At 38.4% G+C, this 22,271-nt stretch overlaps 1 protein-coding gene across 1 annotated transcript in view; it reads right to left on the bottom strand.

Moving 5' to 3' along the window:
• TSPAN7 (tetraspanin 7) overlaps nucleotides 1-19,021 on the bottom strand; it is a 123,897-nt gene extending 104,876 nt beyond the window's left edge. Inside the window, exon 1 of the mRNA XM_079122969.1 lies at nucleotides 18,862-19,021. Coding sequence (XP_078979095.1) covers nucleotides 18,862-18,942 — 81 coding nt within the window. The 5' untranslated portion in view covers nucleotides 18,943-19,021. The remainder of the gene's footprint in view (nucleotides 1-18,861) is intronic.
• Between the last annotated feature and the right edge of the window lie 3,250 nt (nucleotides 19,022-22,271).

Genomic DNA, 22,271 nt, shown 5'->3' on the forward strand with positions numbered 1-22,271 from the left:
GTTCACGAGAGGCATTATCGTCTCTTGGACCATCTTCAGCATCCACTATCTGTAAAGCATTATAATCCTCACTTGGGAAACCTAACTTTTGAGCTGGGAGAACAAAAAAGGATAAGACAAGATGGCCCTGGCCTCAGATTTCTGCAAAGGAAGCACGTGGATAATTATTCCCATTGCAGTTGTAACTTTTGACAATTTAAAGAAACTAAGGCTTCTCCCTTGTGCATGAAGCTTTGGTCAGCTTATAGGAGACTCAGCCAATGAGAATTTGTGCCTCAGAGCAGTAAGGATTCTCAGAGCATCCTATAACCCATCTCCAAATTTTTCCGTAGAGAAATGTGCTCCTGGACCTAGAGCACTAGGCCCAGTGGGGGTGAAGAGGTCCAAACTAAAACCTCACTTTAGATAGGACCCTGGGTCACGCTTTGGACCTCAGTCGCCTCCTGTCAAAATAAGGAGCCATAATTACTACCTCAACAGGTTGTTATAAAGATTAAACAAGATAGTGTACATGAAGTCCTTAACAGTATCTTTGACCTTTATTGAAGGCTCAATAATCATATTGTAGTGGTGGTTACTAATAGTAATAGCATCGCTTTAACCTCATTCAGTTAACTGCATACAGTGGGCAGTCCTTTGTTACTGACAGCACTATTCATAACTCTCACTTTACTCAATATGTGTCTTTTTTTGTTTCTTTTTCATTTTCTTTTATTTTTTAGTGCTGAGGATGGAACCCATGGCCTCACACATGCTAGGCAAGTAATCTATCACTGAGCTACAATCCGAGTTCACTTTGTTCCATATGGACAACATAGTCCTTTTCTCTCTTTATGCAATAATAATCTGCTTTGAGAAAAAAAAACTATATGAAGAATATGTTCTCAAACCGAAACCACTAACTAAAATGCCCAGCAGACAACAGGGTCCATGTCTGCCTTGGGTTGTCCATTTTGGCTAAATATATTAAAAAAAAAAAAAAAACAGAAGTTGAATTGTTTAATGTTCTATGTGCTATATTGGAGACTCTATAACTCACACAGTAAGGAGATATACCACAGTATATATACATACCAATGTTCACCAAAGCATCACTTCTTATAAATAAACAAGTGTCTATGGGCAGAAAAATGGATAAATAATATGTTCACACAATGAATGAACTAGGATTTGGAAAACTTCTACAAAGGGCCAGACGGTAAATATTTCAGGCTTTCCAGGACATACCGTGAAAGAGTTGAGGACATGCCATATAAAATTTGATTTTTATATTGATTATTTCAAGCTGAAAACATCTGAAAACTTAAGGGCTAGCTGTCCTACCCTTTCCTACACAGAGCAAGTCATAAAGATTCCTTTCGGCGGGGTGCCTTCCCCATATCAGGAAGAGAAATAATACTTAATCATTGAGACTGGGAACTGTTACTGCCATGGGCCATACAAATAAACTTACTGAAATAACCTTTATCTTCTACCAGGTTTACACCCCCCATATATCACCTAATGACATCCCTAGAATTTACTACCCCTAGATTCCTTTGTCCTGTTACTTGTTCACACATTTATTATTCTTTGTCTAAAACGAGTAAACATTTTCTGCTTTGAACAAGACTTTGGGTCTGTACTCTCTTTTGAAGTTCCTATGTGCACATAAAAGAAATAAAACTTGTACATATTTTCTCCTGTTAATCTGTCTTGTGTCAATTTAATTCCTAGACCCAGCCACAGACCCCACTTAGAAAGTAGAATGGATAGAGGTGTTCTTTAGCCTCCACTACAATGGGATCTGTTGCAGCTGGTGTTTTGGTGTAAAAGCAGCCATGGACAACATATAAAGTTTATTTACAAAAAGAAATGGCTGACTAGATTTGGCCCACTGGCCATAGTTTCCCAAACCCTAAACCCCACATCTATCAATATGGAAACACAGAAATACATTAAGCAAAAATACAAGTTTCAAAATGATAAGTATAGCATGATCTTCTCATATACTTTAAAAATATGAAAGTAATATTGTATACTTATTATGGACATGTAAATATGAGTAAATGTATGAAAAAAGGCTCAACAGATAACTTCTGAATTTATGATAGGAGATTTTGGGGAGTCAACTGCAAATTTTTCATATTTCTTTAAAAACTAAATACTTGAGGCATAAAAGGTGTAATGCTAAGATCTCATAAAACTAGCTAGTAGATACACAGGTGATTATCATATTATTATCTTGGTATCACATTTAAAATACATCACAAAAATGTTTAATGCCCAATAGGAATAGGCATTTTCCTTTATTTTGAAGGACGAGACTTAAAAATCAAGTAAAGGTGATTTTACTCCACATTAATTTAATCCAATGACTAAAATTAACTAAGTCAATGAAACGCTACATTATATATGGGAAAATGTGGTTAAAAAGTCTGTCTGTGAGAAATAAAACTATATCCTACAAAGTAACCAGAGTAATTTTGTTTTCTAAAATAAGAGAAAAGTACTGCTTTCTTCATTTCAAAAGTAATTCATTCTAGCTGGATATAATCCCAGGGACTCTGGAGGCTGAGGCAGAAGGATGACGAGTTCAAAGCCAGCCTCAGCAACTTTGCAAGGCCCTAAGCAGTTTGGTGAGACCCTGTCTCTAAATAAAATATTTTTTAAAAGGGCTGGGGATGTGGCTCAGTGGATGAGTGCCCCTAGGTTCAATCCCCGGTACCAAAAAAAAAAAAAGTAATTCATTTTGTAAAGCGAGGGAAAACCCTTGAAAAAAATAAAGAAAAGCACATGGAAAATAGTAAACCGTAAATTATTTTACCACCCAACCATAACTGTTAACATTTTGACATGGGTATCTCTCCAGTATTTGTTACATGTATTTTATCTTTCCCAAACTGGAAAACTATATATACATATTGATTTGTAGACAGCTTATTTGAACAGGAATTTTTAGTAGAACATTCATTTACTGTACTTTTTATTTCAAAATAATTGGCTCACTATCTACCCAGAGTTCATTTCCAACATCTTAGTTTCAAAGACTTTGATCTGATTCCCAACGACATGGAAGAGCATTTTCCCTTCGTTTGTCTTCTAGACTTTTATGAAAGGCCCTCAAAGCTGCCTGTTCTAAGTTGTTTATAAAACTGTTGGGTTCGCTATTCCTTCTGTATACCAGGACTTTATTTTTTGAAAAATACAACATGCAAAGCAGGTACTTGTTTGTCCTTAAAACATATCTGAAGAATATAAACTAAAACAACTGCCAGTCTCATTTCCCACATAGAGCAGCTGCTGTTAAGGAGATTAATAAGTAACTGGCTCAAATCATTTGCTCCTACCTTGTAGGAGAACCTTTATCCCTTAGACAAGACTTACTGGAAACACAGGCTTCCATTAGCACTGCTGACCAAATGGTCTGCTACACCCTATTACACCTATTATCAGGTAGCAACTTCACATTAACTGCATTTAGAACTCTGGGCATATTATGTGGTTGAAAAGGATCCAATTTACTATCTCATAGGTCTTAAAAGAACTTACTGGCTTTTCACAACTTGGCCTGTCAACCCCAGCCTTCTCTGACAATTCCAATCCTCCTTCCTAAGCACTTCAAACATCCAACAAATCATCCTTCTTGGTTTATCAAAGGGATTTAAAGGAGGAGGAAATACGGAAGTGAGGAATCACACCCACATGGCCAGGCCTCCCTAGAATCAAAAAAAGTCACTCTTACAGGTCAGAAGAGAAAAGCACGAGGGGTGGGGCTGTCCAGGAGCCTACACAGCCTACTGACCATTTCACTGGCCCCCTCCAGTTCTCTTGCACTCGTGTCTGCTACTTTCCCCCCTGGTTCTCTTGTACTTATACCAACCAGGTTTTTTTTGTTTTGTTTTGTTTTTTTGGTACCAGGGATTGAACCCAGGGGTGCTTTACCACTGAGCCACATCCCTAGCCCTTTTTGTTTTTTATTTTAAGACCAGGTCTCACTAAATTGTTTAGGATCTCGTTAAGTTGCTGAGGCTGGCCTCCAACTCATCATCTTCCTGTCTCAGGCTCCCGAGTCACTGGGATTATAGGTGTGTGCCGTGCACCCACCTCTCTTCTATTGCAAGTTCAAAAGCCTAAAAAAGAACTGCTCCATTCAGACAACACAACACTGATCATCTCAAGCTCCACTGGACCAGCCAACAAGCAAATATCCAAAAGTCAGATCTTCTCCCCAGGTCAAACAAATGTTACACTATTGTCTATGCTGTTCTCATACTAAAACACCAGAGTTGAACAGCTGCAACAGAGATGATATGGCTAACAAAACCTAAAATATTTACTGCCTGACCCTTAATAGAAAAGGTTAGGGCTGGGGATATAGATCAGTTGGAAGAGTGCTTGCCTTTGAAAGCTTGCCTTGAAAGCACAAGGTCCTGGGTTCAATCCCCAGCACCAAAAAAAAATTATAATGTATATATTTTTTTCCAGTATATATATAAATATATATATATATATATAGAAAATGGCAGGTTTAGCAAATATACAAACTCAATAAAAAGAAATAGGCTTTAAAGTATGCTATGAAGATTTTACAAAAAAAAAAGAAGAAAAGAAAAGAAAGGAAGAAAAGAAAAGGTTAGCCAGTAAGTTCCCTATGGCAGTAATTTCCCAAGAGTGGTTAGTGAACCACTGCTGGCCAGCAAACTTATCAGTCCACACTGATGAGTTTGCATCAAAAGTAGATATACTTATTGTGTGAATGTCTGAATGAAGGAGGCAGTTTATGAATTAATAGTCTGGCACAGCTCCTTTATCCCCCCACAATGTTTAATTGACCTTATTATACCATTTGCCATTTAATTTTTAAAATTTTTATAATTAAATACTTTGATATTATATTTAATTGAGACTCCAGTTTAATAGGCTCTATCACTGATTCCTTATTATACATATGGTCTCTATGTTTTCCAGCATGATTTTGCTTTATTTTATATTTGAACATTGAAAACTACTGGTTTTCATAAAATTTAAGTAAAGGCTCCAATTTTGCTTTCTCCAATATAGATATCTGGTAGTGCCAGAATCATTTAAACCTAGCTTTCTCTCACTGAAAGGAATGTACCTTTTCATTTATTAAATAATTACTATTATTATTAAATAATTACTATTATTATTATTAAATAATACACACTAGAACTTATTTCTGCATTCCTTAGCTTATTTCTGCATTCCTTGGATCTATTTGTCTATTTCTTTTTTCTCTTTCTTTTTTTTTTTTCTTTTTTGGTAGCAGGGATTGAACCCAGCGGCACTTTACCACTAAGCCACATCCCCAACCCTTTTGTATTTTGAGGCAGGGTCTCACTAAGTTGCTTGGGGCCTCACTAAGTTGCTGAGGCTGGCTTTGAACTCACAATCCTCCTGCCTCAGCCTCCTGAGCTGCAGGAATTTCAGACATGCACCATCACACCCAGCCTGTTCATCTATTTCTAAGCCAACATCATATTGAATTAACTCATGACTTTATAATTGTATTATTTTTGCTGCATAACTACAGTACCACAAATGTAGAGGCTAAAAACAAACACACCTATTATCCCACAGTTTTTATAAGGTCAGAGTCTAGGCACAACTTAGCAGGTCTTCTGTTTCAGGATCTTGCAAAGCTTCAATCAAGTGTCAGGTAGGGCTGTGTTCTCACTAGAAGCCCAAATGAAGAAAAGCCTGATTCCAAGATCACTTCATTGTTGGCAGCATTCACTTGTTTGCGGATTATCAAATTGTGGGCCTCAGTTTCTTGCTCACTGTCAAGCCAGAGAATGCCCTTAGTTCCTTGCCATATGGCCCTCTCCATAAGGCTGCTCTAACAATCTGGCAGCTTGATTCTTCAAAGCCAGCAAGAGACAGAGTATCTCAGCAAGATAAGACTTTACAATCTTATGTAATACAATCTTGCACGTGTATTCACACATATCTGATACCTTTGTTGTATTCTATTAGTTAAAAGCAAGTTACAGGTCTCACATCTAAATAGAGGGGAGTACACAAAGGCATAAATACCAGGTCATGAGGCTCATGGAGGCCAATTTATAGACTGTCTGCCACAATAGTGTATTCTGATAATAAGACACATACTTCCTTTTCTCCCCCAATTTTTCTTCTCAGATATTTATTCTTCTATATAAATAATATAATTTTATCAAGTGCCAATCCTCCCCCCAAAAAATCCTTTTGGCCAGCTGGGCGCAGTGGTGCATGCCTGTAATCCCAGCAGCTCAGGAGGTTGAGGCAGAAGGACAGAGAGTTCAAAGCCAGTCTCAGCAACTTAGTGAGACCCTGTATCTAAATAAAATACAAAAAAGGACTGGAGATGTGGCTCAGTGGTTAAGTGCCCCTGGGTTAAATCCCTGGTACCAAAAAAAAAAAAAAAATCCTGTTGGGATTCTATATGGAAATTATTAATTATTTTAGAAAATTGATATCTTTATGATATTAAATCTCAACCCCAAAATACTTAGGCATTCTTTAATCTCGTCGAGTTTTATTTTGTGATGCTCAATACGGGTTTATGACCATATTTTATGACCTTCAATAAGATTTTAGTTTTCTTCTTATAAGAGCATTTCTTATTAACTTTATTGTGAAGTAGTTATGATTTCTGTTGCTGCTATGAATTAAATGTTCCCTCCTTTCCTTTTCTAAGGCTTATATACTAAAATAATAAGAAGCAATTAAATTTTGTATATATACCTTGTATCTAGCCACCCCATCAAATTCTTTTAGTAGTTTTTACCAGAATCTTCGGGGGTTTTTAATATACAACTGCATATATAAAGAGATATCTCTTTCTCCATTGTTATTTGTCATCGCATTTGCTAGACAAACTAAATCATAAGTAGTAATACTAAACAAGAACCCTATCTAGTTCTTGATTGACTCAAATGATTTTAGTATTTAACTATTTATTTGAATGAATACTTACTGTTCTAACATTTGTTGAATGGAAATCATCTCTGTTAAAAGTAATAGTGAATACTCCACTTTTAAAGAGATAAAGCATAATACCACACCTTCAATATGGGCTGCATAGGGTGCCTTTCTTTGAAAGAGTACAGTATAGAAAGGGGGAATAAGAATCAAGTTATAGTGGAGAAACCTGAAAATTATCTCAGCCAGTCAATCAAGGTCAATATCAACAATAAGTTATGTTGATAGTACTTACACTTTATATTATGGAATGGAAACAACACTTTACCTCTGTGGTTTTCCTCCTAAAGGCATACAACCCCAATCTAATCACAGGGAAAACATCAGAAAAAATCCAAATGGAGAGACATTCTATAAAATGCATGACCAGTACTCTTCAAAAATGTTAAGGTCACTAAAACTGAGGAAAATCTGAAAAACTGTTACAGTCAAGAGGAGCTTAAGGAAACATGACTACAAGATGTAATGTGGTAGCCTGACTGGGATCCTGGGACAGAAAAATGATATTAGGCAAAAATGAAGGAAATATGAATGAAGTAGGTTCTTTCATTGATTTAAAATGTATCAATATTAGTTATTAACATGGAAACTATGTGATGAATATTTGGACTGTACATATTATCTCAATTTTTCTATAAATTTAGAACTGTTCTAAAATTTAAAATTCATTTTAAAAATTATGAAAATTATCAACTGTGCATTTAATTTTAAGTGTCAGGTTTACATTCATTCACTCTAGATAGGAACACCTTTATTCCAATGACAGGACTGAACTCAGGTACCCAAACTCATTTTATTATTAGTTTCTATTCAAACCCTCTGGATACCACCTCTTTGTTAGCAAACTATAAAACCCAAGAAGGGACTCACCCTTAATTCCCTGAAAGGGAATTGTTTTGGTCAATTCATTAATTCGACACATACTGATATAGGACTTCCCATGTGCAAAAAAGGAAAAAAGCAATACTCTACATTCTAAGAAATAATTTTGCCAAAATATAGATGCATCACACTTAAGTGCTTCAATCTCATTTGACTGCCAACACTTGACTGAGATGGGTAAACACAGATATCCTAAATTCTGAAGAGGAAATAGGCTCACAGAAACTATTTGACTTGCCTAACGTCATACAGTAATTATCCAAACAAGACTTCGCATAGGTCTAATTTTGAATTCCCTGCAATAGAAGGCAATAATCAAAAAAATACCAAGTGAGTGATACAGTCTAGAATATGAAACAAATCTTGGGAGGAATGAGAAGTTCTCAGAAGCTTCATTAGACAAGGAACATGAACCCAAGTAGAAATGGGGATGCAGAAGGGATGTTTAGGAATATTTCCCACCCAGTCTCATTTTACGAAGCTTTAGGGTCCTTTTCAACCCAAACGGGTCCACCTTTGGGAAGTCCTAGTCCAATCCCTAGAAATCAATAAAATCTATTAGTGTTTGAGGAATGATTATGACAATGAATTAATTCAGGAGCTCTACAGAGCATTATCATCATGTTTAGAAAATGGAAACAGAAGTACAGAAGAAACTTCATTTCACCAAGTAACTTGAGGCAAGAATAAAAGACTCTACTCCTAGAAATGGGAGGAAAGATTGATTAGTCAGTAGTCACAGTAAGTGGTAACCACAAGGACTTACTTCTAAACCTACCTGATCAATGAGAATTCACCTCATTCTAATCAATGGCAACTCAACTTGCTTCAGAGAACACATATCTGGAAAGCAATTACAAGGACAGTCTCACACAATTCAAGGTCAACCAATCAACTGCAGACACATTACAGTGAACATGCTTCACAGAGACAGTCAACAATCATTTCACACAAATAGATTTCTCCTCAAATTCAACCATTCATGTCTCTATGACCAAAAGACCTCCAAATACCACTATGATTCTCAAAAAAGATCAGTAATCTGTTTTACTTCTAAACTCTGCGTGACTAATATAGCTCTCTCATACTTTGATAAGTAAGGAATTCAGTTTTTTGTTTACATACTAGATAATGCCCTCATCTTTTAACAGAAGGCAAGTCAAGACTCTTCCTAATTTCTTAGAGCAACTCTGAACAAAAATATATTGTCTCTAAGAGATGAAAACTACCCCAAATCCAGGAGTTCACTTGGAGATCCTTGCCAGAGCCCAGTTCAGTGGATACAAAAAAAAATATTACCTACCTCATACTTGGTGGAACGCTCACCTGAAACCAACTTTATGGTCCTACAGATCACACCAGAGGAAAGCATTCAGTAGGCAAGTATTCATTTATAATGAACTGCATGAAAGACCATAGAGCCACCTCCCAGAAATCAAAATTATCTTGAGGATCCTTTTTTAAAAAAATGTACACACCCAGGACCCTATCCACATCAATTAAAATTAAAATTCCAAGAGATAGGATTAAGCATTTCTGTTTTGAAAAGACCTTTAGCAATCCTGCTAAGTTGCTTTTTTCATTCAGTAATGACTAGCACAGTCTCCTAAGAGTGAAAAGACCATTTTAGTTTAGTACAAGACTATGGAGACCTGGCCCCAGACTCTTAGGCAAAGAAGGCTAAATCAACAGAAAAATACTAGATACCTCCTAGCTACTAGAGCACTAGATACATCCAGATCCAGGAGTCTCAAAATGAACCAGGCCTGCTATTATCTACCAAATTTCTCTAGATCAATGATTTGCCATCTTAATTGCATAGCTGAATCACCTGGGAGCTTATTTTAAAGATATCAATGCTGGCACCCCACCCAGAACAAATGAATCAGAATGCCTTAGGATGGACTCTAAGTATCTTTTTTTTAGGGAACTTAGACAATTCAGATGGACAAGCAGGGTTGAGAATCACTAACCTAGATTGCTCAACTACCACCTGTGCCCAATCTACCTCCTTATGCACCCCAAATTTCTCCTGAAACACATGATGATGGCCTAAGTTCACCATACCTTGCAGCAAGGACTAAAGAAAATATTTCACTACATGACTGGGATCCCTAATTCCATCACCAAACTGTTCAAACTGCTTATTTGTTCAACTGACCAAAAACCAAAAGAAAAACCCTCTCCTGTCTTCTCCCCTACATTTTTTTCTTGATGGAAAGTTGGGGTGTTACAAAAAAGGACAAAAATGTTCAGCTGACAATGAAAAGCACTGTCACAGAAAGAGGGATAACAACCAAAAGAAGCAATTTAAGAGCAGCAATCCAGTGATCTGCTTGTCTCCATGAGGAAAGAACTCAAATCAGACGATGCTGAATTGGGACCAAAGGAGAAAAACGCATAATATATTTTTAAAGCCTGCTTCAAATTGTGCATTAGTCATCTGTGTCAAGGGTTTAGCATGCTTAAACAAAGAAACACAGTCACAGATGACTTCCAATTCTTGGCACCTTCTGAAGTACTTACTTAAAACAGTATATAACTCTGAACAGTCAATGAATCATCATCATGTAGCTCATGGTGAGATCAAATGAAGAACTCTAGCTGTGATTAAAATGGAGAAAAGCATTTCATTTTTTTGGAAAAATATTCAGCTAGTTTCCAAGCAACTACTAAGCAGAAAAGGTTTAATGTTCTCCAAATGCTATAAAAGGTAATACACACATCCTAACTACATATTACATATGGAAGGTAAAGTTAATTAAATAAGAAAAGACTTCAGATTATAATATGCAAGTTCCATAACAAACAGTAAGATTATCATTGTAGTAGTAGAAAAACAGCACAGCAATCATCAGTTTAACATAAACCCCCCATACACACACAAACACCATACTATAAACTGCTGCTTCCATATTAAATTAATACAGCAAGGACTGAATTAGGTCAGAAGACACACTGGGCTTTCACCTGGTAGGAAGAAATGAAAAGGGCAGAAAATGTAGTGGCAACCTTCAAAGCTACATTCCCATTTGTCCAGTCCCTGATGACTACATGACCTTATTTGCCTTAGTAAAGCTGTTCCAACCTAGAACACTTCCCATGACACCCAAAATCTCTTTAAAAGTTTTTTTTAAATGATACCAATAGAAGTATCCCACCTATTGCTGTTTCAGATGCTATGTTCAATCACTCACAATCAATTGTTTACTTAATTAGTACCATATAGTGTAGAGATGTGAACATGAAGGACTTCCAGTTAAAGATGATGGATAAAACACATGCATTTACCTGGCTATCTCCCAAAACTGACACTAAAAGGAATTTTTAAACCCGGAATAACAAAGAGAATAGATGGAAGAAAAGACAGCCACAATGATATCTTGGAAGCTAAGAAAAAGCCAAATCTTATTTGCATCCAAACACCCCTAAAAGACAGGAGATAGTAGCTTCATGCACATCTGGAACTAGGGATGAGAGGGGGCTAAAATAAGGAGAATCCAGTAAAAAGAGCAATTAGGTTCCCTCCAACTTCCTACCTGTTATGGTTTGGATGTGAGGTATCCCCACAAAAGCTCATGTGTGACACAATGCAAGAAGCTTCAAAAGAGAAATGATTGGGTTGTGAGAGCCTTAACCCAGGCATTGAATTAATCCCTGCTGGAATTAACTGAGTGGTCACTGAAGGCTGGTAGGGTGTGGCTGGAGGAGGTGGTTCTTTGGGGGTGTGGCTATGGGGTATGAATTTTGTGTCTGAAGAGCACAGTCTCTGCTTTCTGATCACCAGGTGAGCTGCTACCCTCATCACACTCTTCTGCCATGATGTTCTGTCTCACCCCAAGCCCTGTGGAATGGAGCCAGCCTTCTATGGATTAAGGCCTCTGAAACTGTGAGCCCTCTAATAAACTTTTCCTCCTCTATAATTGTGCTGGTCAAATCCTTTTAGTCACAGCAGAGAAAAAAAAACTGACTAAAACACTACCTTTGCCTTCTTTCCCATTCTATCATAGGTTCAGATATTTTTTTCTTTAGAGGGTAAAACAGAAGGTCTCTGAACTGGGAACACAAGAACAGTGGACATGTATTCAGCACTGAAAATAGGAGCTTAACAAAGGTTTATACACTGTATGTGGAGACTCCCATATCCTTACATTCTTTATTCAGAAATTAAAATATTCTTCTATAGGAAACCTGATCAGATCAAGAGAAAGAATTTAAAGATATTCATCATGGTTCCAAAACTCAACACCTTAATTTACCCAACTTAAAATCAACAAACGTGGGAATGGCTTCATGCTAACAGCTTCCAATCAGTCTTTCAGCAACCCATCTTAAACATGTGCAACAAATGAGCAAAATATAACCAGAAATTTGAAATAAAACTGTAATATGCCATAAAACAGACCAGTTTGGGAGAAACTATACAGGAAGACATAAATATTTTTTCAAAAAAATTCCTAAATTGTCAGAGGGATTTTAAAGATATTATACTCATAAAACATGAGCAGGATGGTAAAATATAACATTCAGACATCAAAGAGGAACTCCTGGAAATTAAATATAAAACTGAAAAGATGCAACAGCAATAAGATAGAGTAAGAGAAGATTTCCAAAAAAGTGGAGCAAAAAACAGAGGCAGAAAACAGAAGGGGAAAAACGTACAGAATCAGTCTAGAAGGTCCAATATCCAACTAGAACAAAGAAAAGAAATCAAACACTTCAAGAAAATTTCTCCAAATGTAAGGACTTGAGTTTCCAGACTGAAAGGATACACAGGAAAGAAATGAGAATACACATACATCAGAGTATAAGTGGAAAATTTCAGAGCACTAAAAGAAAAAAAAAGCAAGAAATCCCAAAAAGTTTCCGAGGAGAAAAGGATTCAAGGAGAATCCAAATAACATCTGATTTCTGAACACTAATAACAAGAACAAGAAGATTTCATGGAGGAATGTGGACAGCAAAATGCTGACGGTAAATGATGCCCAAACTACAATTCTTTATTCAATCAAACTATCATATTAAATATGAGTAAAATAAGATTTTCACCTTCCATGCATCCTTTTCCAGGAAGTTCGTAGAAAATCTGTTCCACCAAAATGAGGGAACAAACCAAGGAAGTGAAAGAATATTTAGGGAACTGAGGATCCAATGTAGGATAATGACAAAAGGTGATTATAATGATGTCCACTCTTTCAAAAGCCCTTAGAACACTGATCCAAGTTGAGGGTCAAAATGCAGAAATGCAGATAAAATTCCAAAAGCAGCAGCTAGTAAACTGGTAAACACATTACTGAATACTCAATATCTGGCACATAACAGACATTCAATGAATATTTGATGAATTGCACTGACATGCAAAAAAATAACTATAAGTTTCAGTACATGCCCAAACTGAAACACTGTGAAAAAACTTAGGGTATTATTTTTAAGATTTTTCCCTTCTATATAACCCAAGTAGCTAAAATTTCTTGATGACAAAATGAAAAAAAAAAACATTTTGGCTACTTTTAAAAAATTTTTTCTCCACAAAACATTAGTGATGCTTCTCAAATGAAAAAAAAAATTGATATTTCACCATAAGAGAATTTAAGAGCACTATTGATAAGCTAATTACCTTCTTACATAGTCAAGAGGAAATCAAATCCAATAAACACAGGAATGAAGCTAAAGCTATTTCTCTTTACAACATTATTTAGTAGATTCAGATGTGATGGACTTAAATCTTAGCTTAGAACTCAGATGAGCATTTAAGAATCAAAACAGTTTACCTGGTAAAAGTAACATATTTATAAAGTTTTCTTGTTTGCTTTCAAATTCTATTCATCATAAAGGTGGGACGATTTGTTTTACATAAGGCAAGACAGATATCCTTTTTATTCAAGCTTAACAAATTAAATTGCAGTTACAAATTTAGATGGCTAAAATGTCTGGCAAACTAGATCACAAATATATAAGTGAAATATCATTAAGATAAGCAAGTCCCTGTAAAGAGCTCTATTCCATTTTTCTATGTTATTGGCAAAAGAACATTTAAATTGCCACAGGGAGACTGAAAACAACATGTTTCAAAAAGCCTCCTTCCACTGAGATGAGTTGAAATAAATAACTAAGCCCAGGAGTCGTCAATAAATTTCATTATTCAGTCATCATTAAGTAAGCAAATATCTCCTGAGTAAATCTCCTGAGTGCCAGGTGCTGTTTGCCATTATTTAAAGCACAATAACTTACTCCTAAGTGTGCTTTCCCCATCTTTCCTCTAAACCTGAAAATGAAGCATACAAATCAAAGAAAATAAAGGATCTGCTCACTTAGCATTCAGGTGATATTATTTAACTAGAAAACAAACCATCCTATCCATTAGAACAATTACATAAAGAGCCACCTACCTTTTGTCTTCAAGTAGAGAGTCATGATACACCATAGACAATGCCTTTCTTCTTACATGTAATTGTGTTGAGTATGCTCTGGTTGCAAATACCAGTAAGTACCATGAGCTTTGCATGAGGCTCCATATTTCTTCATAGGATTTACTACCATAGGATTTGGACCATGTTAAGTCCAATACAGCAGAAGTTGCTGGCACTGTTGACATTTTGAGCCAGATAATTTTTTGTTACAAGGGGTTATCCTGTGCATACTAGAATGGTTAGCAGCATCTGTGGCCTCTACTCACTAGATGCAGTAGTACCCTCTCCAGTAAAAAAGGGGTTTTCAGACAATGCCAAATATTGTGGGAATTGCCTCCTGTTCTACCACTTTAGAGAAAACACCTCAGAGAGGGAGAGTGATTATGGACAGAAGAAGTGGTCAGGTAAAACAATGATCTCTCATTCATAATTGTAGACTTCTGGTTTAGTATATATGCCCAAGTACATTAGCCTTCTTCATGCTACTGCCCATTTGACCATTTTAAGGTCAAATGTCTTCTAGACCTAATTTTTTTTTTTTTTTTTGTACCAGGGATTGAACCCAGAGACACTTAACCACCAAGCAACATTCCCAGCCCTTTGTTATGTTGTATTAGAAACAGGGTCTCACTAAGTGTTCTTAGGACCTCACTGTATTGCTGAGGCTGGCTTTGAACTGGCAATCCTCCTGCCTCAGCCTCCAGAGCTGGTATTACAGATATGTGCCACCACGCCTGGCCCTAGTCTTAAATCTTAATTGAGGTAAGGGAAGAGAAAAGGTTCAATTAAAACAACTCACAAATAACATGAAGGAAATAAGTCAGCCTAATCTTTTCTCCATCTTCCACTTAAAAGAATACCAAAGTCATCTTTTTGTTAATTACTTAGCATAGTTCCAGTAGTTTTGACAAATATTTGAGTACTTACCATATGCCAAACGTTGTTCTAGGAGGTGTAGAAAAGATTATTGTATCAACTCCATTTACTGAATTGAGAAATCACTCCAACAAACAACTTTTAACAGGTAAATCTTTGTGACCTTGAATTTGGCAATGGACTCTTTTTTATGACACCAAAAGCAGGAGCAATAAAGGAAAAAACAGGTTAACTGGACTTCATTAAATTTTTTTTCAAAACTTTTATACATCATAGGCCACCAAGACAAAGTGAAAAGACAAACCCACAGAATAAGAGAAAATATTTGCAAACCATACATCTGATAAGGGACTTGTATCCAGTATACATAAAGAACTCTTACGGTTTCACAATAAAAAAGACAAATAATCTAAATAAAACTTTTAAAATGTCAAAAGATATGAACAGACATTTCTTCAAGGAAATATACCAATCAATAATTAATAATCATGTAAAGATATGCTCCACATCAATATTCATCAGGCAAATTCAAATCAGAACAATGAGATATTACTTCATACCTACTAGGATGGCTACAATTAAAAAGTCAGAAAATAGCAAATGTTGACAAGAATGTGGAGAAACTGAAACCCTCACTGTTGGAGAAACTAGGAAATGGTACAGTTGCTTTGGAAGACAGTCTGGCGGTTCTTCAAACAATTAAACATAGAGTTACTATGTGACCTAGCAATTCCACTCCCAGGTATATATCCAAGAGAAATGTAAACATGTTCACACACAAAAAAAAGACTGGTGCATGTATATTTATAGCACCATTATTCTAGTAGCCAAAAGGTCCAATCAACCCAAATGTCTACCAATGGGCAAAAGGATAAACATAATGTGGTATATCCATACAATGGAATATTATTCAGCCATAAAAAGGAATGAAGTACTGATACATGCTACAATGGAGATGAACCTTGAAAATGCTATACTTAAGTGAATGTATCCAGTCACAAAAAGACAAATGTTAAATGACTCCATTTATAGGAAATGTCCAGCATAGGAAAATCTATAGAGATGGAGAGTACATTAATAGTTACATAGGGCAAGTGGGAGGGATTTGGAAGGGGGTTAGGAGAGAATGGAATAACAGCTAAAGGGATGTGATAGGGTTTCTTTTTGAGATGAACAGTTCTCAAATAGTAGTAATGGTGTGAATATACTATTTATATATTATATATATAGTGTACATAAAATATATACTATTTATATATTCTGTTTTTATTTTTATATATTGTATACTTTAAATGGGTGACTTTCATGGCATATGAATTACGTCTCAATATGGCTCATTTCGAAAAAACAGCATTTAAGGTCCACTGGAAAACATGGCATTTACACCATGGCTTAAGGACAAAAAGATTTTGCTTAAAATACCCTCACACCCAGCTGGGGAGATAGCTCAGTCGGTAGAGTGCTTGCCTTGCAAGCACAAGGCCCTGGGTTCAATACGCAGCACCGCAAAAAAAAAAAAAAAAAAAAAAAAAAAATACCCTCACACCTAGAGAGATCTCATTCTTTTGGTTGTCAGGTAGGAAGTGATCACTGAATGCTACTTAAACTATTGAAAAAAATCCAGGTAAATATTTTATGTATAACTACAAAAATCTTGAAAGTTAAAAAAAATTAAAATTCCGTGACATCAAGGAACTTGCCCTGGATATAAAGTACAGCAATTATAGGTATATTAGGGAGCATTAAGTAATCAGATTCATGGTGTAGGGGGAGAGGTAGAAGCACAGAGAGTGAATGAGCTCATTTGAAATGCCTAGGCCTGGAAGACCCCCTTCTTTACCAGTTTGCAGAGATGCTGAGAGAACAAACTTCCTTCCTGAGCATTATAAACCTCAGGAGGCTAAAAATAACCCCCCATATGGTTTACTCCAGCAACAAATAGGAAGTCAACTAAATAATAAAGGGACAAACAAAAACAGATTTAAGGAAATACATAAAAAACTAAACCGATTCCCAGGAATGACTACAGGGAAGTTTCAGCAATCAGCATGTGTTTATTGCTTTTCCAGGCAAACATCTGATGATAGGATCTGTGCGTGCACGGCACACAATTCCACTACTGAGATGTTTCAACCTGTGTTGTTTTCAGTCCAAATAAAGTCCATTTCTGTGTTTGCCTAATGCAATCCACTCTATCCTATCTCACTGCAGAGCTCCTGGAATGCCAGTCCCCAGAGTCCATAGTTTTCCAAACCTGAAGAATCACCAGTGTCAGTGACAAGGAAATGCCCGGGGACATTAGGGATTTTTTTTTTTAATCCTTTATAAATCTCAGTTTCTGCCCTGGCCATTGAAAACAGCCCAGTTCACCATCAGGCCGACTGTGGGTACTTCATACAGCACTGTGCTCCAGTTTCAAAGCAAAATTAGGGCTAATATGGAGGGGGGTCGCAAGGAAAAAAACAACCAGGGGCGGGACTGTTTTTTCCTACAGAGCCTCAGATTTCAAAATGACTGCCTTGGAAGCTGAAATGACCCAGATTATGGGGGGGGGGGGGGGGGCACAGATATTCATTCCCCTGCGGAGTAACTGTGGCTTGGTATGCAAATGGCAACTGGGGGAGGGGGGATATCTACATGGAAAGAGAAAGAACAAGCAATGGTCTTTAGGTACCACCCACCTCTCCAAGTGAATCACTGCAGTGTCAGCCCTGCACTGATTCCACGAATTGCCAAACAGGATGAGGTAAGGCACAAGTCTGGAGCCCCCTCCTCCTCCTCTTCCCCCTCCTCCTCCCGCGCGCAGAAGGGCGCATCGCTCAGCGAGGTGCACCACGCAGCCCCCAGCGGCCCTGGCTGAGGGGGCTGACGTCACCCTTCTGCATTGAGCTTCAAGGACTGGTAGCAACACCAGTTAGATGGGGAAAAGAGTTGGGGCGCTATCGCTATCACCAAGTGCCAGGGGTCCTCCCCCAGGACACTGTGAATTGGGTTCATGCAGTGAACAGAAGGAGCGGATAGGGACTATAAGGATGGACGAGAAAGGAAAGGGGTCGTAAGATCCATCTTCTAGGTCTCCAAGAAACCTCAAAGATGCCCCTAGCTTATATAAGACCCTCTCCCCTTTGCGCGCCTCCACGCGGTGGCTGCGCCTGCCCCGCTTTAGTGCGCTCGGGGGACTCGATCGCCCTTGCCTAAGCCGGCAGGGGCTTTGGGCGCCTCTCTTCTGCAGCCCAGCAGGGTCGAGGATAAGTGGGAATCTGGGATCAAACCTGGCGCTCCCTTGCTGGTTTCTAGTCCGCCACAGGTTAGCTCCAAGAGGCGCCGCGAACCGGTTGGTAAGGTAGGGTAGGAAGGGGAGTCCAGAAAGGAAAACGGACAAATAAACCCGCAACTTTCCCCAGAGGCTGACGCTATCCCGCGAGCTTAAAAAATAAATAAATACATTAAAAATGATTTTTTTTTTGTAAGGTTGACAACCTGCAGTCACCCCCACCACGCAGCCAACTGCAGCCTGCGCCAGGCAGAGTCCAGGGTCCGAGCAGCCCAGACCTGTGCCCTGAGATCCCGCAGCCCCGACCCAACACCTCGCGCCTATCTCCTTAAAAAGGGGGCCAAAATTTGGTTTTGGGTTTGGGTTTTCCCCCACTTTCCTTTCTAAGAGAAGAGCATCATCACCCAGACTGATGGACGGATGCCCGGCCCCCGGCCAGGCGTGGGCACTCACCCAGAAGACGAAGGAGTAGATGATGAGGAGGGTTTTGAGACAGGTTATCACAGGTTTGGTCTCCATTCTCCTCGATGCCATACTACAGAGCTCCGGCGGCGGCGGTGGCGGCAGGCGGCGGGCGGGCGCGCGGGAGGGGGGAGGAGGCGGGGCGGGGCGGGGCGGGGGCGCGTGCTGCCCGAGGCCCCGTGCGCGCGCAAGCGAGGCCGTGCGTGTGCGTGAGCGCGCACCCCGCGGGAGCTCCCGCTGAAGGAGCAAACCGAGGAGCGACTGCGCATGCTGGGAAGGCGGCCCGCGCCTGCATCCCGCGCAAGCTCAGACCCCCAACCCATGTGAGGGTGGGGCTGGGGAAGGAAAAGCAAGAAGTCTAGAGGCCGTGAGAGGTCCAGGAACCTCTCCCAGACCTCCAGGGTATTTAGGTTTCTGCTTTGAACAGAGTACAGTCTTAAATCTGCAAGATGTCTGCACCTGGCTACATGAAGTTTATGGGTGTCCCCAGCGATCAGTCACGTTTCTACATTTGGACGCCCAGCTGGTCTTCTCAGATGGAAGAGGCCCAATAGTCATGTCCTTGGCAACAAGCAAGCCTTTTCTGTGTCAGGGACAAACTGTGACAGGTGGACAGAGATACAGCTGGAAGGATGGTCAGGAACCCAGGGTCTCAGACAGAGACCCAAATCCTCACCACCACAGGTATTAGTCTCCCCAGGAGCTCCATTTTTTAGATTTTCTCACACTTGGAAATTATAAAATAACAAGAGAATTCTGTATGAAACATCATTCTTACATATAAAATGTTTAACAGATAACAATTTAATGGGCTTGAGAATCATTTGCCCCACCTAACAAGTACAGACCACCTCACACTCATAAAGGAGAACTGCATCAAGGAAGTAAAAAAAATATCAAAAACAACTTGAAATTTCCTCCAAATGTTGAATACAGAGATACCATAAGAATTTCATTCCTAGGTATCCATGCAAGAGAAATGAAAACATGTTCACACATGAACACAAGTGTACATGAATGTTTACATTACCATTATTCATAATAGCCAAAAAGTAGAAACAATCCAGATGTCTACCAACTGACGGATTGTGTATTTGTACAATGGGAAATTATTCACAAGAAGGAATGAAGTACTACTCATAACATGCTGTAATACAGATGAGCCTTGAAAATATACTTAGTGAAAGAAGTCAGACACAACCACACATTGAATGATCCATTTATAAGAAACATTCAGAATAGACAAATCCATAGAGACAAAAATAGATGAGTGGTTGGGGAAGACAGGAAAGAGGAGTGACTATTGATGGGTAGGGGGTTGCGTTTTGTATTGATGAGAATGTTCTGGAATTAGATAATGGCAATGGTTGCAGAACTTAGTGAATATACTATAAACTACTGAATTGCATGACTTTTATTGCATGTTATTATATCACTATAAAAAACAAAGTACACTCCACCCAAATTTCCCATAGCTGGTCTGTAAAGGAACACAATACAGATCCTGTAGGAGATTGATTCCTAAGAGAATGTACACTCACAACAACACTATCACAAGCTAACTCTGTCGTGGGTAATGTTAAGAATACCTTTTTGTGAAAGAGTTAAAAAAAGAGTCAATAAAGCTTGGCAAAAGTCTTCCAGGGTCAGTTGTTGTACAAGTAATTATTACCTTCAATGAGTCACACATGGTCCCAGGTCAGTGCAGTCATTGTATAAAGTGTACAAATACAATGAAGAGAACAATCTGGTTAAGGAAATGATCAATCCTAACAAAGGGGGAGTGGAGAGGAAATATGGCTGCAGATGGAAGAAGGTTAGGGATAGGTAAGCAAGGTGTCGCTATTAAAAAAGAAGACAGCATGTTGATTCTCTCTGCTACTTACTCATTTTCATCATCTGAAGAGTGTTTAAAAAAACTATGAATTCCTGGGTCCAATCCCAGCTATTCTGAGTCATTTGGTGTGGGGTAGAGGCTCGGCATTTTTTAAAACTCTTCAGGAGATTCTAACATGAAGCAAAAGTTGAGGGCCATTGCTCAACAGGAACTCTGCTAAGCAGCATAAATAATTTGAGGAGTTCATGTATGATATTCACAGATGACATCCATCAGTTTAAACTATCTCTCCATTTCACAGTTCGTCTGGAACTTTTTTAGAGTATATAATTAGGTGTAGATCCTTGAAAACTTGAACTGTTCTAACAAAAATAAACAATTTAATTATAAATACATGGTAACATAATAGGTAAGTTAAAATACCTCATAACTAGATTCTGGCTCCTCAAATTGTGGTTTGTGATATAGGGTGACAAACCATTCCAGTTTGCCTAGAACTGAGGGATTTCCCTGCATCCAAGCCTTTCATTTCTAAAACCAGAAGTCTTGGGCAAACCAGAACAAATTGGTCACCCTATCCCCAAATTAGCAGTACTCACATCTGCCAGGAGAGTTTGTTGAAAAGGTAAAACCTCAGGTCCCATCCAAGCCCATGTGAACAAGATCCCCAGTGATTCAGATGCATAGTAATTATTTTGTCAGGCAGTCACTGATTGAATAGTGTCCCCCAAAAGATATATTGAAGGCCTAACCCTAGTACCTCAAAATGTGACCTTATGTAGAAGTAACATCATCACAGATATAATAATTTAAGATGAGGTCATACTGGAGTAATGTGGACCCTTAATGGAATATGACTGGTATACTTTAAAAGAGAAGACAAGGGGAGAGGGCCATATGAAGACAGAGTCATATGGGGAGAAGGCCAGGTTGTAACAGAAGAAGAGACTGCAGTGATGCACCTGCAGGCCAAATAATATCAAGTATTGATGGTCACCACCAGAAGCTAGAAAGAAGCAAGGAAGAATTCAACCTAGAGTCTTAGAGGAAGCATATATGAGCTGGCTCCAGCTTTCTCTACCACTGCTCTCCATTTGGCCCTGCGCTTCAGCTGCCTTGGCATGAAAAGTGGGCTTCATTCCTTCTGAGGGCCTTTCACACTGGCGGGGTCCATTTTTTCCATGTTTTGCACCCTAAACTCTAAATAGTTCATCCCTTTCTTGCTGTCATTCCAATCTCAGTATAGATATCACCTCCTCAGGCCATTTCAGTCAAAAATAGCTACTCTGTTGAACTCTCTGCATAGCACTTCTCTAACATTTTCATGTTTATGTTATTGCTTTTTATTTTGTTTTTCCATGTCTCTCACTAAAATGTAAACTCTAACAGAGAAAGGTATTTTTGTCTGTCTCATTGACTACTGTACATCCTTGGCACCTAGATGCAGTAGGAACTTAAAGAAAATTACTGAACAGATTATTGGTGCATAGTAGTGACTAAATAGACAATTGTTGACTGGTTGAATAAGAGTGTCGTAACTGAGTGGGCCTTGAAGTATGGCTAG

The sequence above is a fragment of the Sciurus vulgaris genome (assembly GCF_902686455.1).
Source record: "Sciurus vulgaris genome assembly, chromosome: X".
Taxonomy (NCBI): Eukaryota; Metazoa; Chordata; class Mammalia; order Rodentia; family Sciuridae; genus Sciurus; species Sciurus vulgaris.